At 41.3% G+C, this 16,566-nt stretch overlaps 1 protein-coding gene across 1 annotated transcript; it reads left to right on the plus strand.

Moving 5' to 3' along the window:
* Positions 1-7,610: 7,610 nt before the first annotated feature.
* On the plus strand, positions 7,611-16,263 carry LOC111647935 (ectonucleoside triphosphate diphosphohydrolase 2-like). The gene is made up of 9 exons (XM_023397638.2): positions 7,611-7,787; positions 8,619-8,736; positions 10,241-10,391; positions 10,509-10,668; positions 11,839-12,066; positions 12,239-12,511; positions 14,032-14,151; positions 14,335-14,469; positions 14,575-16,263. The coding sequence occupies exons 1-9, from the start codon at positions 7,671-7,673 to the stop codon at positions 14,779-14,781; spliced, it is 1,509 nt and encodes a 502-aa protein (XP_023253406.1). The 5' UTR covers positions 7,611-7,670; the 3' UTR covers positions 14,782-16,263.
* The last annotated feature ends 303 nt before the right edge of the window (positions 16,264-16,566 follow it).

The raw sequence follows: 16,566 nt of genomic DNA on the forward strand, positions 1-16,566 counted from the left end.
CCACCCCCCCGCCCAGCCTCCCTGTATGAAACACAAGGAGGCAGGGAAACTGCCTTGAATGGGGAACAACATGGCTCTTTACAAAGACTTGGTATAAACAATTAGTCCTGAGTGCCAGGGTTTTGATTTGACCATCTAATTGCTGGTTCAGGGCTGAGAGAGTATGTGAGGTAGCTGTGAGGGCCGGGGAGCTGTGAGGGCCCACTGGGGAGGGGCCACTCTTACACAATAGCAGCCTTTATTTCACATTCATCTTCTACAAAGTGGGTGTGCTCTAAAGATTTAATCCCACATTCAGACCTGACAAAAAAAGTCATTCATATTGAAAAGGTGGATACAGCACTGTTTCAGGTGCCTCCTGTCTGCCTCCAAAAAACACGTCACGGTGTGTTCGTTTTTTCCGGTACAGAAGAACACGGCAGAGACAGACCCTGATCCTTATCAAGATCACGTGTCAATCCTCCAAATGGACTTTTCTTCTTCACAGAGACCTGATCGACAGGGATCCAGTTCCTAACTGCAGCATGTGGAACTGACGAGTGGCTGCCACAGATAACAGGAGGCCATGCTTGTAAAAGGATGGCACCGTGGTACAGGATTACAGCGGAGACTTCCCCTGCTCTAAAATGTCACCTGCTCTCTGCTCCTGTTATCACCTCGGGATGAATTCCTTCACACAGGTTACAGTGCGGGGGTGTGCACAGGTAAAAGACAGGTGAAGCAGGAGGGGCACTTCACTTTCAATATGTGTGTGAAATAGATCATTTGGAGACTCCAGTTGTGACATGTATAAACCAAACTGACTCACTGATCTGTATGTTTGACATAAAATATTGTATTTGCACCACCTACTTCATTGGATGCATTTATGCAGTTAATTAATATCTAGAGAAGCAGCGATATTTCTCAGATGTAGCAGAAACATGAGCAAATGTCTGGGTCAGACGAATTTATTTAGGAGAGAAAACAATGGTAAAACCATAAACCATGTATTTTTTTATTTATCTTTTTAATATTGTTACAGTTTTACAGAACAAAATACAAAACACTAGGACACACAAAGTTTCTTTTCCCACCCCCACCCAGAAAAGAAAAAACATAATAAAAATAAATAAGTGCATAGAGTGAAACATAAGAGATATTAGACTAACAGTTGAGAGGTCATTGGTTAACCACAGATGGCTTGTTATGGTGGTATCAGTGATGTTCCTAGAGACTGTAGATAAGGCTGCCAGATTCTCAGAAAGTTATTGTTTCATTTTCTTAAGCTACATGTGATCATTGCAAGAGAATTACAACTGTTAATTTCTGACAACCATCTATCAATGAGGAGGCTGATGTCAGCGCTCTGCAGGCCACACACAGTTCTGCTGATATTTGTGAAATTCCCCAGTAGGCAAATTCCAGGATCCAAGGTAACTCCGGTGTGATAAACCCCAGATTCATTACTGAATGGAACCAGTGATCCAGTGCCTCTGTATGAAGTGAGTTTTAATATTTCCCAGTTACAAATCTATACAAAGAGATGCAAAACAACTCACAACAGATGAAACTAGAGAACATCCTGGGCTGGAATCACACCAGCTGCGACACCTATCCACAGGTCCGTGAGTTGGACCACACCCATCTTTAAGCGTTGTCTTCATTTTGATCTCAACCACCTGTAAAGTTTCATGACTGTATCTAACATGGTTGTGATATATACCTATACACCTACAGGAGACATATGACCTCTCACTCCAAACCTCCTCTGTGGTAGTTCCTGCTACAGTAGGTGTCTCCACATTTGCCATGATGCACACACACACACACACACACACACACACAGATAGAGAGAGAGAGAGAGAGAGGGTAAATGTAGGAGTGGGGGGACCTTTACCCAGGGGCCCAGGTTCTCATAATCCACCTACGGGTAAAACCAAAACTGCAGGAGGCAAGACCTCAGTACTTAAACTTGATTTTGTTTTCCTACGTGGTGTGATGATGTGTGTGAGATCTGAAATGTGTTGGATGGTATATTTCATTTTCATAAATCATTTGTAAAGAAGATTTAATTTTATTTGTGCTGGCAGTCTTCTTCTTCTTCTTCTTCTTCTTCTACTTCTTCTTCTTCCTTATTCTTCTTCTTCTTCTTCTTAGTCTTCCTTATTCTCCTTCTTCTTCTTCTTCTTCTTCTTCCTTGTTTTCCTGGCATATTGCAACACGTCTTTGCTCCTGTGCAAAACGTTGCTCCATAGTACCTTTAATTTTACATCTCACCACAGTAAAAAAAATAAGGCAACATTTACAGCAGTTTTTTGCAGGTTTGCAGCAGTTGAGGTGGTGTCCCAGCAACGTAAAGGAAGATTTGTCAGTGTGAATCAGAGTCAGAGAGATGCTGATACACCTCTGTGAGAGCAGACACAGAGGAGGGTGTTATAGAGAACCAGAGGCTTATTAGCAGCATGTTTCAGCCTTTAGTTCGCCTCATCCTCTGTGGAACACATAAAAATCAAGACAAGCAATTACATGATAATAAATATCAGAAAACACTGTCCTCAACCTCATCTCGCATCAAGAGACTGTGCACAGACTCTAAATCTTTCTACTCGTAGGTTTACCCTTAAAATGTACGATAGTTATACATTCAAACAAATCACCATATAATACTTTGTTTCATTCATTGTTTAAATCTGCGTAAACCAGTAAAATCAACAAAAATGACCCTACCATGAAAGAACAGTAACAGTAATCTGAAGCTAGTTTGAAACCCACCCGCCCAGATCTCAGTCATGACTGTGGTGAGTGCAGTTTTATTATGGCTGCTAGTAATGATGGTTAAAACTACAAAAATCTGGCACCAGTTATAATCAAGTTACAGTCTCAGGACAAGCCCATTGCTAATTACTTGCCCTGTTAGTTGACTGTACATTACATTACATTAATGTCACGTTAACCCTTGATCTCATCCAGGGTTAGACTCTGAGTTTTCCACCAGGCCATATGCACCTCAGTGTGTGTTGCATTCACATTCATCAGAGAAAACCCTAAATTTCTCTATCACCTCAGCTGACGGAGCTGGTCACTTCAAAGCAGGGACCGAGTCACAGGGGCAATAGAAGCCTGGGACCGACAAATGCACAAGTTGTAAAACTTAACAAGGTGTGAATGCCCTCTGTGTGCCCTGGCTCTCCAGTATGCAGGGGCAGCCTGTGGAAGTTCTTAGGGTCTGTAGTACACTGCAAAAAATGTTGATTCAGGCGAGAGGTTGACTTGTGTTTTCAGGCTGAATACACTCCCTCTGACAAGACGAGTAGATGATTCAGATAGTCAGAGAGGGTGTGTTCGCCCCACTGAGACAAAGACACCAGAGACCAATTCACACACAATTCACATCCATTAAGTCGAGTGTTTGATCTGCCTGATGATGGCTTGATGCTCTGGTGAAGGTCTGGATAAATGGATGTCAACTGATCACACAGACAGACTGATAAACATCACAACACAGTTACCAAGAGGCCTGAAGTCCATTGTTACCTTTACAGGGATGATCAACTGGGAAAACGGACAATACTCATCTTCAAAGGACAGCCGGCCATGACTTCTTCTTCATGGTCATAAACTGTGAAGAGTCAATCACATGTCTGTTGTCTGTGTATGGTTCAGTCTGACAAGTGCAAGTCCATGAAAAGCAACTTAAGACAGACCTGCCTGTAAAAATATAAATACCACAGTTTAATAGATAATATTAATATTAAAGTCTATCATACATCGTCAAGGAAAACCACTTTTTTTTTGTGCAGCTTATAAAGAGTGAAGCCCCTATAATTTGCAACAATACTATTTTTGCTGAATAAATTTTTTGGTTAAATTTAGGAGTAAAGTTTCAAACATGATTAAGAGTTTACTTAACTGTGCTGACCACTCTGTGAGGATGTATCACTGTATTAAAACCAAACACTTAACTTAAATATTGGACAGATTGAAATTTTACCCTGATGTAAAAGTGAGGGGACCTCACAAAGACCATAGCTGTGTCCCAGTCCAGGGCCACAGCTTCACAGAACACGTCCTCTGAAGGCTGCAGTGCCTGAATTGGGACAAAGCTCATGAATGTTTGAACCAAACTCGTTGCAATCACAATCCACCCAGTAGTTGTTGTGACATGTCAGTGTAAAGTGGACAGAATAACAGCCACACTGCTAGCATGGCTGAAAGGGCCTTGATTTGTTGCACATGTACTGGAAAGACTGGCTTTATTTTGATATAAACCAAGCAGCTGTCTGATGTTGAAAACAGCAGCACAGGTGATTTTTTTCTTCAATATATTAAAGATTATACCTCATGTTTAAAAGGAAGATGAAATAAGAAAGCAGTAAATGTGGCCACAGATAAAAACAGCAGGGTAATATTTAATGACAAGATGTAAGATAACTGTGAAGGGCAACTGGCAACTGGCAAGGGAATTAAATCTCTAATATCAATTATATGTATGTATATATTTATCAAAAGTTTGCTAAAAATTATCCACCAATAATCAGCGTGAGCGATGGGTCACACCAGTTTTACAGCTTCAGAATCGAGACGGATCTTATGGTTCTTTTTCTTTACAAAAGCTGTTAAAAAAGAACCGGACCAGGTCTGTCCCTGACTGACTGACTGACTGACTGACTGACTGACTGACTGACTGACTGACTGACTGACTAATGACGTTTCACCAATGGTCCCAGTTATCCCATTGATGAATCGGTGCAGCTCATTCCGAATTAATTGCTCGCTGAGAGGAATAACTTTGCAAGAAATTGACCACAAGTTCACACACGCCCACACACACTCCAACTACCAGTTCTTGTTTTTAAGGAGGCGGGACTAAAAGACTTTATCTGTAGAATAATCACCAGCAGCAGTGATATACGATAAAAAGAAAAGCTTTCCCCAAGAACGACTCAGTTCAATTTGTTCGTACCAAAGAGCTGTTGGAAAGAATCGGAAGAACGTGTTATTTTCTTTTATCCAACAGTTGCATCAAGTTTTCTTCCTTCAACAAGATATGGGCTTAAATGATGAGTTGGGGTGGATTGTGTTTTTTACAGTGCAGCAGCTCTTGGGGGTCGGAGTGAGTGTTTGTAGAGGAAACATCAGGTGGTTGCCTGGACCACTGGGCATGGACACTTCTGATTTATCTGTGCATTTCAGAATTATGTTGCCGACCTCTTCACCTCACTACCATTTGTGTCACCCCCAAAGTTCTGTTCAGGCAATCACCCCCACCCCCAAAGCCCACCAACCACAGAGAATACCCCACACACACACACACACACACTTCCAGCTGCAGTGTCATCTGCAGTTCGGTACACACACATACACACTTGGTCAAAAACAAACATTGGTCAACAGTCAAGCTTTGATTCACCAGCCTGTGAGGTGGTCATTAAATGCATCACATTGTTCTGTGTTTTGTTTTATGTAATAACGTATTTTTGACTTAAATGACCAAGATAACTGAACAGAGCTTATTAAGCTTTTATACACTACAATATTACTGCAGGTTTATCAAGTGTTCATTGTACGTTCTGTGATAATGAAAGTTGACAGTCTTTAGAATTTACAGCATTGCCTATTTGCACACATTGTATAATGTATACAAAAAGTTTTTAATCAGCGAAAGTGAATTCTGTCAATTAGTCTCAACAGAAAGTCATAAAGTCATTAAAACAACATATTCACTATAAGAGAAGATGAAATGACTGGAGTAGAGTTTGAGTGTTGTCAGTGTGTGTTCTTCCAGCATTTTAAATAAAGTTAGTGAAAATATGAAAATACATAAAATATGAAATCATACTAAAATCTGTTGGGAGAACTAGAAAACAATCCTCAGTTCTGTGTCCTGTTGAAACTGCCGTTCAGAAATTAGAGTGCAGTGCCCTCTAGTGGACGTGTGGAATAACTTACTGAACAGACTGAAACTCAACTCACGAATACCAACAGGCCAATTCAAACAATTAATTAGAAGTCTGACTGACTTGAGGTGTGATTGTTTTACTTAATCTCTGTTTTAACTTGAATTTATGAGCGTTTCAGTTGTCATCTTATTGTCTACCTGGTTGGGTATCTTAATGCATATTTAAAAGCATTCAAATAACACTGTGATCATTATTAATATAAACACGTCCACTTGTTTAAATGAATACATATCTGAAAGTATAACTTCCTGATTAAATAAAGTCATTTAATTTAATAAAGAATATATGAAAACATGTTTTGAGATTTTTTTTTACAAAACTATTAAAAATCAAAAATGGAAATGATTTTGAACTAACTCAGTCTTCTTGGTAAAGTTTCTACAACCTTTGCAAACCTGGATTTGGGCAGTTTATCTCAGTCCTCCTGATAGATCCTCTCCAGTTCCGGGGTTGAAGTGTCTGTGAGCATCATCTTCAGGTCTCTCCACAGATGCTCTGTGGCGTTTCAGTCTGGGCTTTGGGTGGGACACTCAGAGACAGTCAGAGACATGTCCTGAAGCCACTCCAGTGTTGTCTTGGCTGTTTGCTTCAAGTCATTCTTGTGCTGAAAGGTACAATTTCGCCTAGGTCTCAGGTCTCCTGGACTTCTGGACCTCTTTCTGATTTCATCCTTCCCTCATTTCTGACCAGTCTCCCTGTCCCTGCTGCTGAGGACCCAGTTGCTCAGTTTTACTCAGACTCTAAAATTTTGGTTCCAAAATTCTTCCATTTCACAATATTTGAGGCCACTGAGCTCCCGGGAAGACTCAGTACTTTAGAAATGGTTTTATAATCTTGCCTTGCTGCAATTTTATTGTGGAAGTTCACAGAGAGTTCCCTAGACATCTTACATACACAGGTGTGTGTCTTTCTAAACTCTGTCCAATCAGCTGAGTTTGCCACAGGTGGACTCAAGTTGTCAACACATCAAGCAAACAGGAAGTATCTGACCACAGATTGAAGAGTCACAGCAAAGGCTCTGGATAACGGTCGTACTTCCAATTTCTCCAATCAGGAACAAGTTTCGAATCAACTGATTCACTCTCTACCTGCTCAAAGGAGTCCTTTTTGTTTATTATATATACTTTTTAAACTTTATTTATTTTTGTAATACTACTTCCTGCTCCGTAGTTCAACTCTTCAAACTTATGTCATTTTTATTGTGAGTCTACTTAGATATCTTTCATGTTGTCAGTGCTAATGTTTTAGCTGTTAGCTGTCAGGTGAGCTAGTTCATACAAGAGTCTGGGTCACACACACACACACACACACACACACACACACACACATACACACACACACACACACAGAGTCATCATGATGTTACATCTCAGCTCAGGATATCTTCCAACTAACCTTGACTAAGAGGTCAATTCTAACATTTCACTCCTTGTGTTTAAACCACACACATGTTCTGTTTGTGTAGCTGGAACCAGTTTGTGTTAAATTTGGACTTTTCACTGATTTAAAAGATACAGACAGACATGTCAAAGGTGTCACCACTCCCTTATACTTCTTCCACCATTGGCCAACAAAATATTACGTCAAAAGCTTTAGACCAAACCCATTACCGTCAGCCACAGCACGCACGCCCTTTATTCATCTCGGTCTCCTTAACGGACGCCGACTGCTGGCGCGCTTTTACGCGGAGCATCTGAGCGCATCAGTCTCCAGTCATCAGTCTCCAGTATGGCTCTCCGCTTCTCCCAGACCATCCCTGCGGTTGTGCTGCTGATACTGTCGATAGTCGGGATCATCCTGCTGGTCCTTCCGGCTAAAGAGGTGGAGGCGCCTCCTGAGAACATGGTAATTAACACAATTATATCATTGTAGCGCACACAGATAGATGGATAACCGTCTGTGCCTGTGTCTAAATATTATCTAATTATTATTATCATTCCTATTAGTAGTAATATGGATTCACCGGTTGTCCTCAAACCAAAATAGTTTTTTTTTTCATTTAGAGTTCCAGCTTCATGATCTGAACTTGCTCATTCATCAGCCTGAGCATCAACTAAATGAAACACACAGCTCTTTGTGTGTTTCTGTGTTTGATTCTTCATTCATTGCGTTTCCTTTTGTTGTTAATCACACAGACATTTGAAAAAGGCACATAAATAGATCTTATTCTGTGCCCGCAGAATAATACTTGAATAGAACTTAATGCTTTGAAGTTATGGCTGGACAGAGCACACACACACACACACACACACACACACAAAGGAGGACAAAATGAACATTGCTGTATGAGTTAAAGGGACACCACATTACAGAACAGCTCATGTTGTTAGATCAGTAACTCATACCTACCAGCTTCATGATGGGAAATGTGTGCAGTCAAAGACCAGTCCAACCATAAAAGGCAAAAATCAACATGTAAAGCAGTTCAATGCTCTATGTACAAGCTGAAGCCACATCCTGTCAACACCACAGCGAGGTGGTAAACAGAACAAGCTGCAAGTTGGACAAGAGCGAGGAAATAAGATTTCGCACTTTTCTTGTATGCACATGTATATTGGTGTGTCACTGATAGATATGTGACATTATGGAAGACTTTAAACTAAAAATAAATACTTCAATGACAATAAATAAATGAATAAATAAAATGGATCTATAAAGGAATGCTGTCTGTTGTAGTATGGAATCGTTCTGGATGCAGGCTCCTCCCACACCTCCATGTACATCTACAAATGGCCAGCTAACAAGCAAAATGGCACCGGTATCGTCACCCAGCACAGCGAGTGTCATGCAAAAGGTGAGCTCCTCACACATGGGTGAGACAAGGTTAGTGCTGCTTTAAAATATCATTTGACCAGTACAGGTTTTTTAAAAGCTGCCCGAGCGTTTGATTGGTCGAGCTAATTGTGGAGAGCCTAGAAGGAAGTACTGCCTGAGAGGTGTTGCACGAAAAACGAACCATCTGTGAAACTTGACCATCACAATATGGTGAAGGTCAATTTGTGATGCTCACAGCACTGACATATTACATTTACATTCATTACAAGTTTCAAAGATAAATTTCTCTAAAGTTAGTTAATTAAAACCAAATATAAGGTAGGATATGTGTGGGTAATGTGTGTGTGTGTGTGTTTGGCTGATGTATGAGAAGCAGTGATATGTGTTTAGTGGTCCAGGACAGAGGGAAAGACAGTGTTGACATCCATCCATCCATCCATTTTCTTTCACTTATCCGGGGTCGGGTCATGGTGGCAGCAGGCTAAGACTTCCCTCTCTCCAGCAACGATTTCCAACTCCTCCTGGGGGATCCTGAGGTGTTCCCAGGCCAAATGGGATATGTAATCCCTCCAGTCTGTCTGGGTCCACCCCGGGGTCTCCACCCAGTTGGATGTGCCCGGTCATCACGGTCAGTTTACCAGTCCATCCGTTAATCTACCATCACTCATGAACAAGACCCCGACATACTTGAACTTCTTCACTTGGGGCAGCAACTCACCCCCAACCTGGAGGGAGCAGTCCACCGTTTTCTGGCTGAACCATGGCCTCACACTCGACATCCCGACCTGCAAACTGTCCCAGTGACCTCCAGTGTTGACATTGTCATGATAGTAAATATTTTGTGTAGCAGCAGTATCAATAAAATAATAAGATAATAATAAAATATTATGATAGTAATATAATTATACTCTATCTATACAGTAGTAAGGGATATTACATATATGCAGCAATGAGGAGAGAGGACAGATCAGGCCAAACAAATCCAAAGCAGCTCTAATCCCAACCCCCATTGATTGGACTCCAGGTTTGATAAATCCTGACTCCAATCACGTTTTACGATAATTCATACTTTTAACTAATGAACATCTGACCATTCTTTAAAATAAAGTGACACATAAATAAAGGTCATTCCAAAGCCATCTTCTGCCTTTTTGTGCCACTTTTATAGAAATACAACTAGAGGTTGTGTAATGTGGCTGAACTTTAACCCCAGACTGTCAAGGTGGAAAGGATACTCTAACTTTCACTTCCACAAAGTCATCCTATAAAAACATCACTTATCTTATGCAAGACTTTGGTTCCTAAATGGTCCGCTTCCTCACCAGACTCTTACCATCTTAGTCACTGCCAGTTGTTCCTCTTCATGCTTTGGTTTGTTTCCAGAGTTTCCTTAGAAACACCAGCCAGAGTGTTTATTTCAGGAGGTCATTCGTTCCTTTAAGACAAGGAGCTTCAGTTTTTGAAAAGGTCAGGGGGTCAGGTTGAGTTCTTTGTATACAGAACTACTTTCTCTGTCTGTCAAGGTGGAGGGATATCCAGCTATGCAGGTGTTCGTGGTGGTGCAGCAGAAAGTCTGAAGGTGTGTCTGGAGCAAGCTGTGAAGGACATCCCCAAATCCAGACACCACCAAACTCCACTGTATCTGGGAGCTACTGCAGGAATGAGGCTCTTGAAGTAAGTAGACTTTCCTGTTAACTCGGGATATTACACTAATATTACTGCCTCAATAATTATGCATAAATGTATTAAAATGGATATTGGAAGGATTTAACTCTCACACCTCTTGAACAGAACGGTCAACGCCACAGAGTCAGACCGGGTCCTGAAGGAAGTGAAACAAAAAATGCGGTCTTACCCTTTCAGTTTCAAAGAGGCAACCATCCTGAGTGGATCGGCGGAGGGGGCGTACGGCTGGGTCACAGTCAATTACTTAAATGAAAACTTTGCCAAGGTGGGCTCTGATTTTTCTGGTTTCAAACACCGTCCCTTCAAACAGACTTGAGAGATACTGTAGTTACATAACAAGACTAAAATGCAACACTTGCATCATAATGAAATGAGTAGTTTGTATGATGTGTCGTCCAATCACGTCTCCTTCCATGTTGCCAAGTGTGTGGCATATTTCCGAGAACTGCAATTCCTGGGTCCTCGGCCCGTGTCTGGCCCATGTATCTCCACATCTGGGCAGATTCCTGCTCTTCTCCAGTTTTGTCTGACAGCTGCAAGATTTTCTGTGGAAGTAGTATCTGACAATCATGCTGTGTATGGGACAGTTTGGGCCGTGGAACCAGGCATAAAGTGGGCCAGAAGAAAACAAGCATGTGGCCCAAGTACAGGATACACTTACCTCTGGCCCTTTGAACAGGGATTAAGAAAGTCAGTATCAAGTATCTGGACACACCTGCCTACTACCTGGCAGTGTGTGAATGCACACCTTGGAGCTCAAGACCATAACTGTGGGTACTGGGACTGAGCCTTACAGATATTCACACACAGAGATTCAAAAAAGCTGTAGAAGCTACACAAAGCTACGCTGCAGGGGACAGTTGAAAAAGGCTCAACTTCATGCAAATATTTGCTGATGCAGTGCGAGCAACAGCCCCGCAAGAGCCAATCAGGATCATCCTGATTCCAGTGGACTAGTTGTTTCTATTCTAGTTCACTACATGAAAGAATGTTTTTAACTTTAAACAACATACCCTCATTCAGTGAAGGCAAATTAGCACTAAACACCAAGTACAGCTGAGGCTGATGGGAATGGGAAATTTTACACAAGAGTTGTCACCAAAGTTACCAGGGTTCATCATCTGGGAACCATAAATTTCTTTAACAGACTTTGTGCCAATCCACCTGGTACCTACTGGTAGCGTCACCATCATCATTAGGATTCATCCTCTGACAAACTGTGGGTATCTGCATAACATTTCACTGCAACACGTGTAACAGTTCACACTGAACCAAAGTGATAGACCACCTGACTGTGACTGACCGACAGTGCCACAGAGCCCCGCTGGTTGTGGGGCTAAAAGACTTCCACAGAGAGAGACATTGAGAGTGTGAGAGTTGTTTGCTGGATGTTGTTCTTTGAGTAACTCTGTCTATTGTCCTGACACTTCCTCAGTACGGTTTTGCTGGGCGTTGGCTGCACCCAGGCAGAGAGACAATTGGAGCTTTGGATTTAGGTGGAGCTTCCACTCAGATTACCTTCGAGACCTCGGTAAAGGTGGAGGACAGTTCTGAAATGATGGAGCTGACGCTTTACGGACAAGTTTACAGAGTGTACACCCACAGCTTCCTGTGCTACGGCCAAGACCAGTTCCTGAGGAGACTGACGGCTCATCTCATCAAGGTACAGAGAAAAATCTATATGTGGATAAACATTATGATTAAAGACTAGCGAGGGTCACAGGGTCCCCCTGTTCATGAACTACAGTATTCCTACGCACCTATAGCGCATTGTGAATGTTTAATGGTGTCATATGTCATAGGATACTTCTCGTCACCCTCTTTGCCTCTTTCAGACTCAAGGTGTGACTCCCCACATCAACCACCCCTGCTACCCAAAACAGTTCAACATGTCTATCAAGCTGGGGAAGGACGTCTTTAATTCTCCGTGCACGCAGAGCTACAGACCGGCTCAGTTTGACCCCCAGATGTCTGTGATGGTGGTGGGCACAGGAGATTACCACAGCTGCCAGGGCAATGTCCAAAAGATCTTCTCTTTTGACAACTGTTCTTACTCCAAGTGCTCCTTTGACAGAGTCTTCCAACCCAGCGTGAGAGGACAGTTCATGGTGAGGGAACCTTTAAGACACTGACACACATTATATAAGAATGAATACTTTTTTATTCCTTTACAGGTTCAGTCTTTGTTTCATTCTTTGGCTTTTTTTTAATACTTAGTTTTGCATTATTGTGAATGTTTTTGCTTTCTTTCTTCACATCATAGTGTGAACTCATTTAACAGTAAATATAGATGCTCTACACAAATCAAAACTTCCTGGAAAAAAATGACAAATAAAAGTAGTCAATCCATCTGTTGAAGAATGTCATGTACAATATAACCTGCAACTACACAACTTCAAGTGATAATGTGATGACTGAGCTTTTTTTAGGTTTTTCTCATTTTCAATCAAACATTTTTTTAGTGCAAGGTGTCCAAAGGAACCTCAAAACTTTCCATCCATCCATCCATCCATCCATCCATCCATCCATCCATCCATCCATACATCAATCCATACATCCATCCATCCATCCATCCATCCATACATCCATCCATCCATACATCAATCCATACATCCATCCATCCATCCATCCATACATCAATCCATACATCCATCCATCCATCCATACATCATCCATCCATCCATACATCCATCCATCCATCCATCCATCCATACATCAATCCATACATCCATCCATCCATCCATACATCCATCCATCCATTCATCCATCCATCCATCCATCCATCCATACATCCATTCATACATCCATCCATCCATCAATCCATACATCCATTCATACATCCATCAATCCATACATCCATTCATCCATCCATCCATTCATACATCCATCAATCCATACATCCATTCATCCATCCATCAATCCATACATCCATTCATCCATCCATCCATCCATCCATCAGTTATACTGCTTATCCTTTAAGGACAATCTGCATGTGTTTGGACCTTCCACCAGAGGGACTTTTAGGTCTTTAAGGTCTTTTGCTGTTGTCTTGTGGGTGGCACTGTGTAAGAGGTCGGGGGTCTTTTGTGTTTCCCTCAGGCAGACTTGGAAAACTTTGGTGATCCCACTAACTTTTCATTTATGACCAAATATGTACAACACACATTTCTACCTGCTAGGCATCAGGAAGATAACATTGTTAAAGCCCCAGTGTACCCACATACTGAGCTTCTCACCACATGGCTGCAGTAGTTCCTGTAAATGAATATTTCTGGTTTTGCGCTTACACATAGTTTTAGTCATGAATTTACACAGAGTTTTATGAATCTGGTCCCTGGTGTTCACCCTCCAAAAGTTCTCCGACCCCCCCTCTGGCTCCCTGATGCAGCTCACATACACAGTAAGTCTCTGGTGCCGGACGACGGGACAGTGAGGTTAAGTCCTTCCTCCCTCCAAGCCATGGGTCATACCAAACACCTGAGCTCCTAAACACAGTTTTCTAATACACTCAAGACATCACGTCACTTTGAACACAAACATCAGCCAACTGAATGTAATGTAATAGAACAAAATGGAGATGGGGAAGACTGTGTGTCTCTGGATTAACTGTGTCCCCTCGTCTCCACAGGCGTTTTCTGCCTACTTCTTCACTCACAAGTACATCAGCCATCTCTCCAACATCCCCATCACATCCCCAAGTCAGATGGAAGCTGCAATCCAACTGGTCTGCAACATGACCATCTCTGAGGTACTCTCACACAGCTCTGAGCCTAAAGCTGATGAATAAGGGCTCTCAAATATGTTCACCACGAAAAAAAATTGTCCCCATATGTTATTTTCTTTTGAATATTGTAGAAATTTCTACAGTAACTATAAATAAGATGAAATGGCTTAAGATTTGAATAACAAAATAATGTATTTCCTCTCACAGATGACTGAAAAGACAAAGCAGCCAGAGAAATACATGAAGAAAGTCTGCGCCGTCTCCAATTTCGTCCAGGTCCTCTTAATGCAGGGCTACGGTTTCAATGAGCTCTCCTTTCCCTCCATCTCTTTCCAGGAAAAGGTGAGGACAGAAGGAATCACCTGAACATTTTTGCCCATCATTTGCTGAGACTTCAGTCCATGTGTTCAGTGTGGTTTCAGCGAGCCTCCCCTTGTGTTGTTGCAGGCAGGAGGGGCGTCTGTGGGCTGGGCTTTGGGATACATGCTGATACTGAGCAACATGGTCCCAGCAGAGAGCTCTGTACTGATGAAGGCTCTGCCCTCAGGGCCCTGGGCTGGCATCCTCTTCCTCTTCATCGCCCTCCTCCTCTTTGGAGTGGGGTACCTGCTAATAACCATCAGAAACACAAGAAATAAAGAAGGCATGGTATAAGAGCAAAGGTGGTTCACCTCTCAGTCCAAATCATGGTCCTCTTAGAGTCTGCTCACTCTCCTTTTAGAAACAACTGCTAGAACATTTTAGATGTTTTTTTTTTATGTCCCACAGTATTTTCTTTTCAATTTCACAAACTTTCTGCTTGTGGAGACTCACAGTGTGTCTCTAGAATAAATCATGATTTTTGTAAATGTTACAGATTCATTGTGTCATACTACAGACATTTACAAAGACTACATTAGGGAATTACTTTGTTTTCTCCTTGTGATAGAAACAACTCACACGTGCTTCAGAAGAAACCCAAGGCAATGTTAACAAACACACCTTTCTTCAACTTGTGAGAGATCATGTAAATGATAAAGTAACAAAACACAAATCATTTACATCAGCTGGTCTTCGTACCTGTGGAGACATTTTCAACTATATGTTTCTTGACTTTGACATATCTCATCTGTGTTCACTGAGGCTAAGACAACAGGTGCTAGAGGTTCTACACTAAAGACATTCAAAGCCACCAAACAACAGTGATTAAACATTTTGGAATCCCGTTCAGGTCAGATTGATGAGTGACACATTTAAAACGATTAATAAGGAAAGGAGCTTCAGTGCTTCCTGTCTTATCTCCTTTGGCATAGGAAACACTGGACCTTCCTTTACAAAAGGAAGGATGAAAATGCAATCCCACAATTCCTTGCTGCACCAGCACTTAAAATGACACACCGTTGTAGTTTCACCACAGCAGACCCACATAAGTATAGAAACAACAGAGCAGCTGTTTTAAACTTATGGAAATCCTTGTATGATTGCCTGAGCTCCAAATCCACAAATGTAGATGTATTCTCTTTCCTGTTCAAAATACAAAATACTATATAGGCTACATAATGTATATGTATCCACAAAAAAATGAATTTTCGCTACTTAACAAATGTATGAGAAAGAAGATCAAAACTCTCTATAGCCTACATATGTCTGACTATAGCTTATTCTGGCATCTTACTCAGTTTCTTATCTCTATTGAATTATTCATTTGATGGTTCAGCTCTTTCTGCTTGTACATCTCTGCCATGTTATCTCATTTCAACATTTCAATCCTGATTGATGTGTTATAAATAAAGTTGGTTTAGGAAAAAGCCCAGTGCACAAAATCAAGACACAGTGGGAAAAAAATGATGGAATGAATATCTAAAATGAAGACATCTGTACCAGCAGGGGGTCGGGGTGGAAAAGACATTAGGGGACATGTAGGAGAGAACAGAGCTTATTAGAATAAGATTAGGTAATACCAAACTTAAGTCATCATTACATCTCATTGGAAAACACCCATCTGGAAACTGATATCTTCAATCACAAAGAGAACGTGTGTTTTTTGTCTCCCCAAAATATGAAAATAAGACGACCTTGTGAAGGACTCAGTTGGAATAAAAAGGCATCAAACGCATGGATCTTAGAAGCAGTTTTAATAAAAAATCCTGGGAATGATATTTTGAATAATATTTTTATTTACCTAAATGATGCTGGATTGATATAAGGACTTTATAATACAGGTGGCGATAATAATCCATATGGTTGCAATTAGCCATTAAAACAGACAAGAAGAAGAAGAAAAAAGCCAAGGCTGTGATTTCACAAACTTTCTGCTTGTGGAGACTCACAGTGTGTCTCTAGAATAAATCATGATTTTTGTAAATGTTACAGATTCATTAAGTCATACTACAGACACTTACAAAGACTACATTAGGGAATTACTTTGTTTCCTCCATGTGATAGAAACAACTCACACGT

This window comes from Seriola lalandi, unplaced genomic scaffold (assembly GCF_002814215.2).
Source record: "Seriola lalandi dorsalis isolate HSWRI2012SDOR001 ecotype SW California unplaced genomic scaffold, Sedor1 jcf7180002054883, whole genome shotgun sequence".
In the NCBI taxonomy this organism is placed as follows: Eukaryota; Metazoa; Chordata; class Actinopteri; order Carangiformes; family Carangidae; genus Seriola; species Seriola lalandi.

What these genes read in the sequence shown, in the direction of transcription:
- LOC111647935 (XM_023397638.2), top strand. Translation starts at nt 7,671, where the DNA reads ATGGCTCTCCGCTTCTCCCAGACCATCCCTGCGGTTGTGCTGCTGATA. An exon ending in TAAATGAAAACTTTGCCAAG is followed by an intron (nt 10,669 to 11,838) that starts GTGGGCTCTGAT and finishes ACACTTCCTCAG; the next exon opens with TACGGTTTTGCTGGGCGTTG. An exon ending in TGACGGCTCATCTCATCAAG is followed by an intron (nt 12,067 to 12,238) that starts GTACAGAGAAAA and finishes TGCCTCTTTCAG; the next exon opens with ACTCAAGGTGTGACTCCCCA.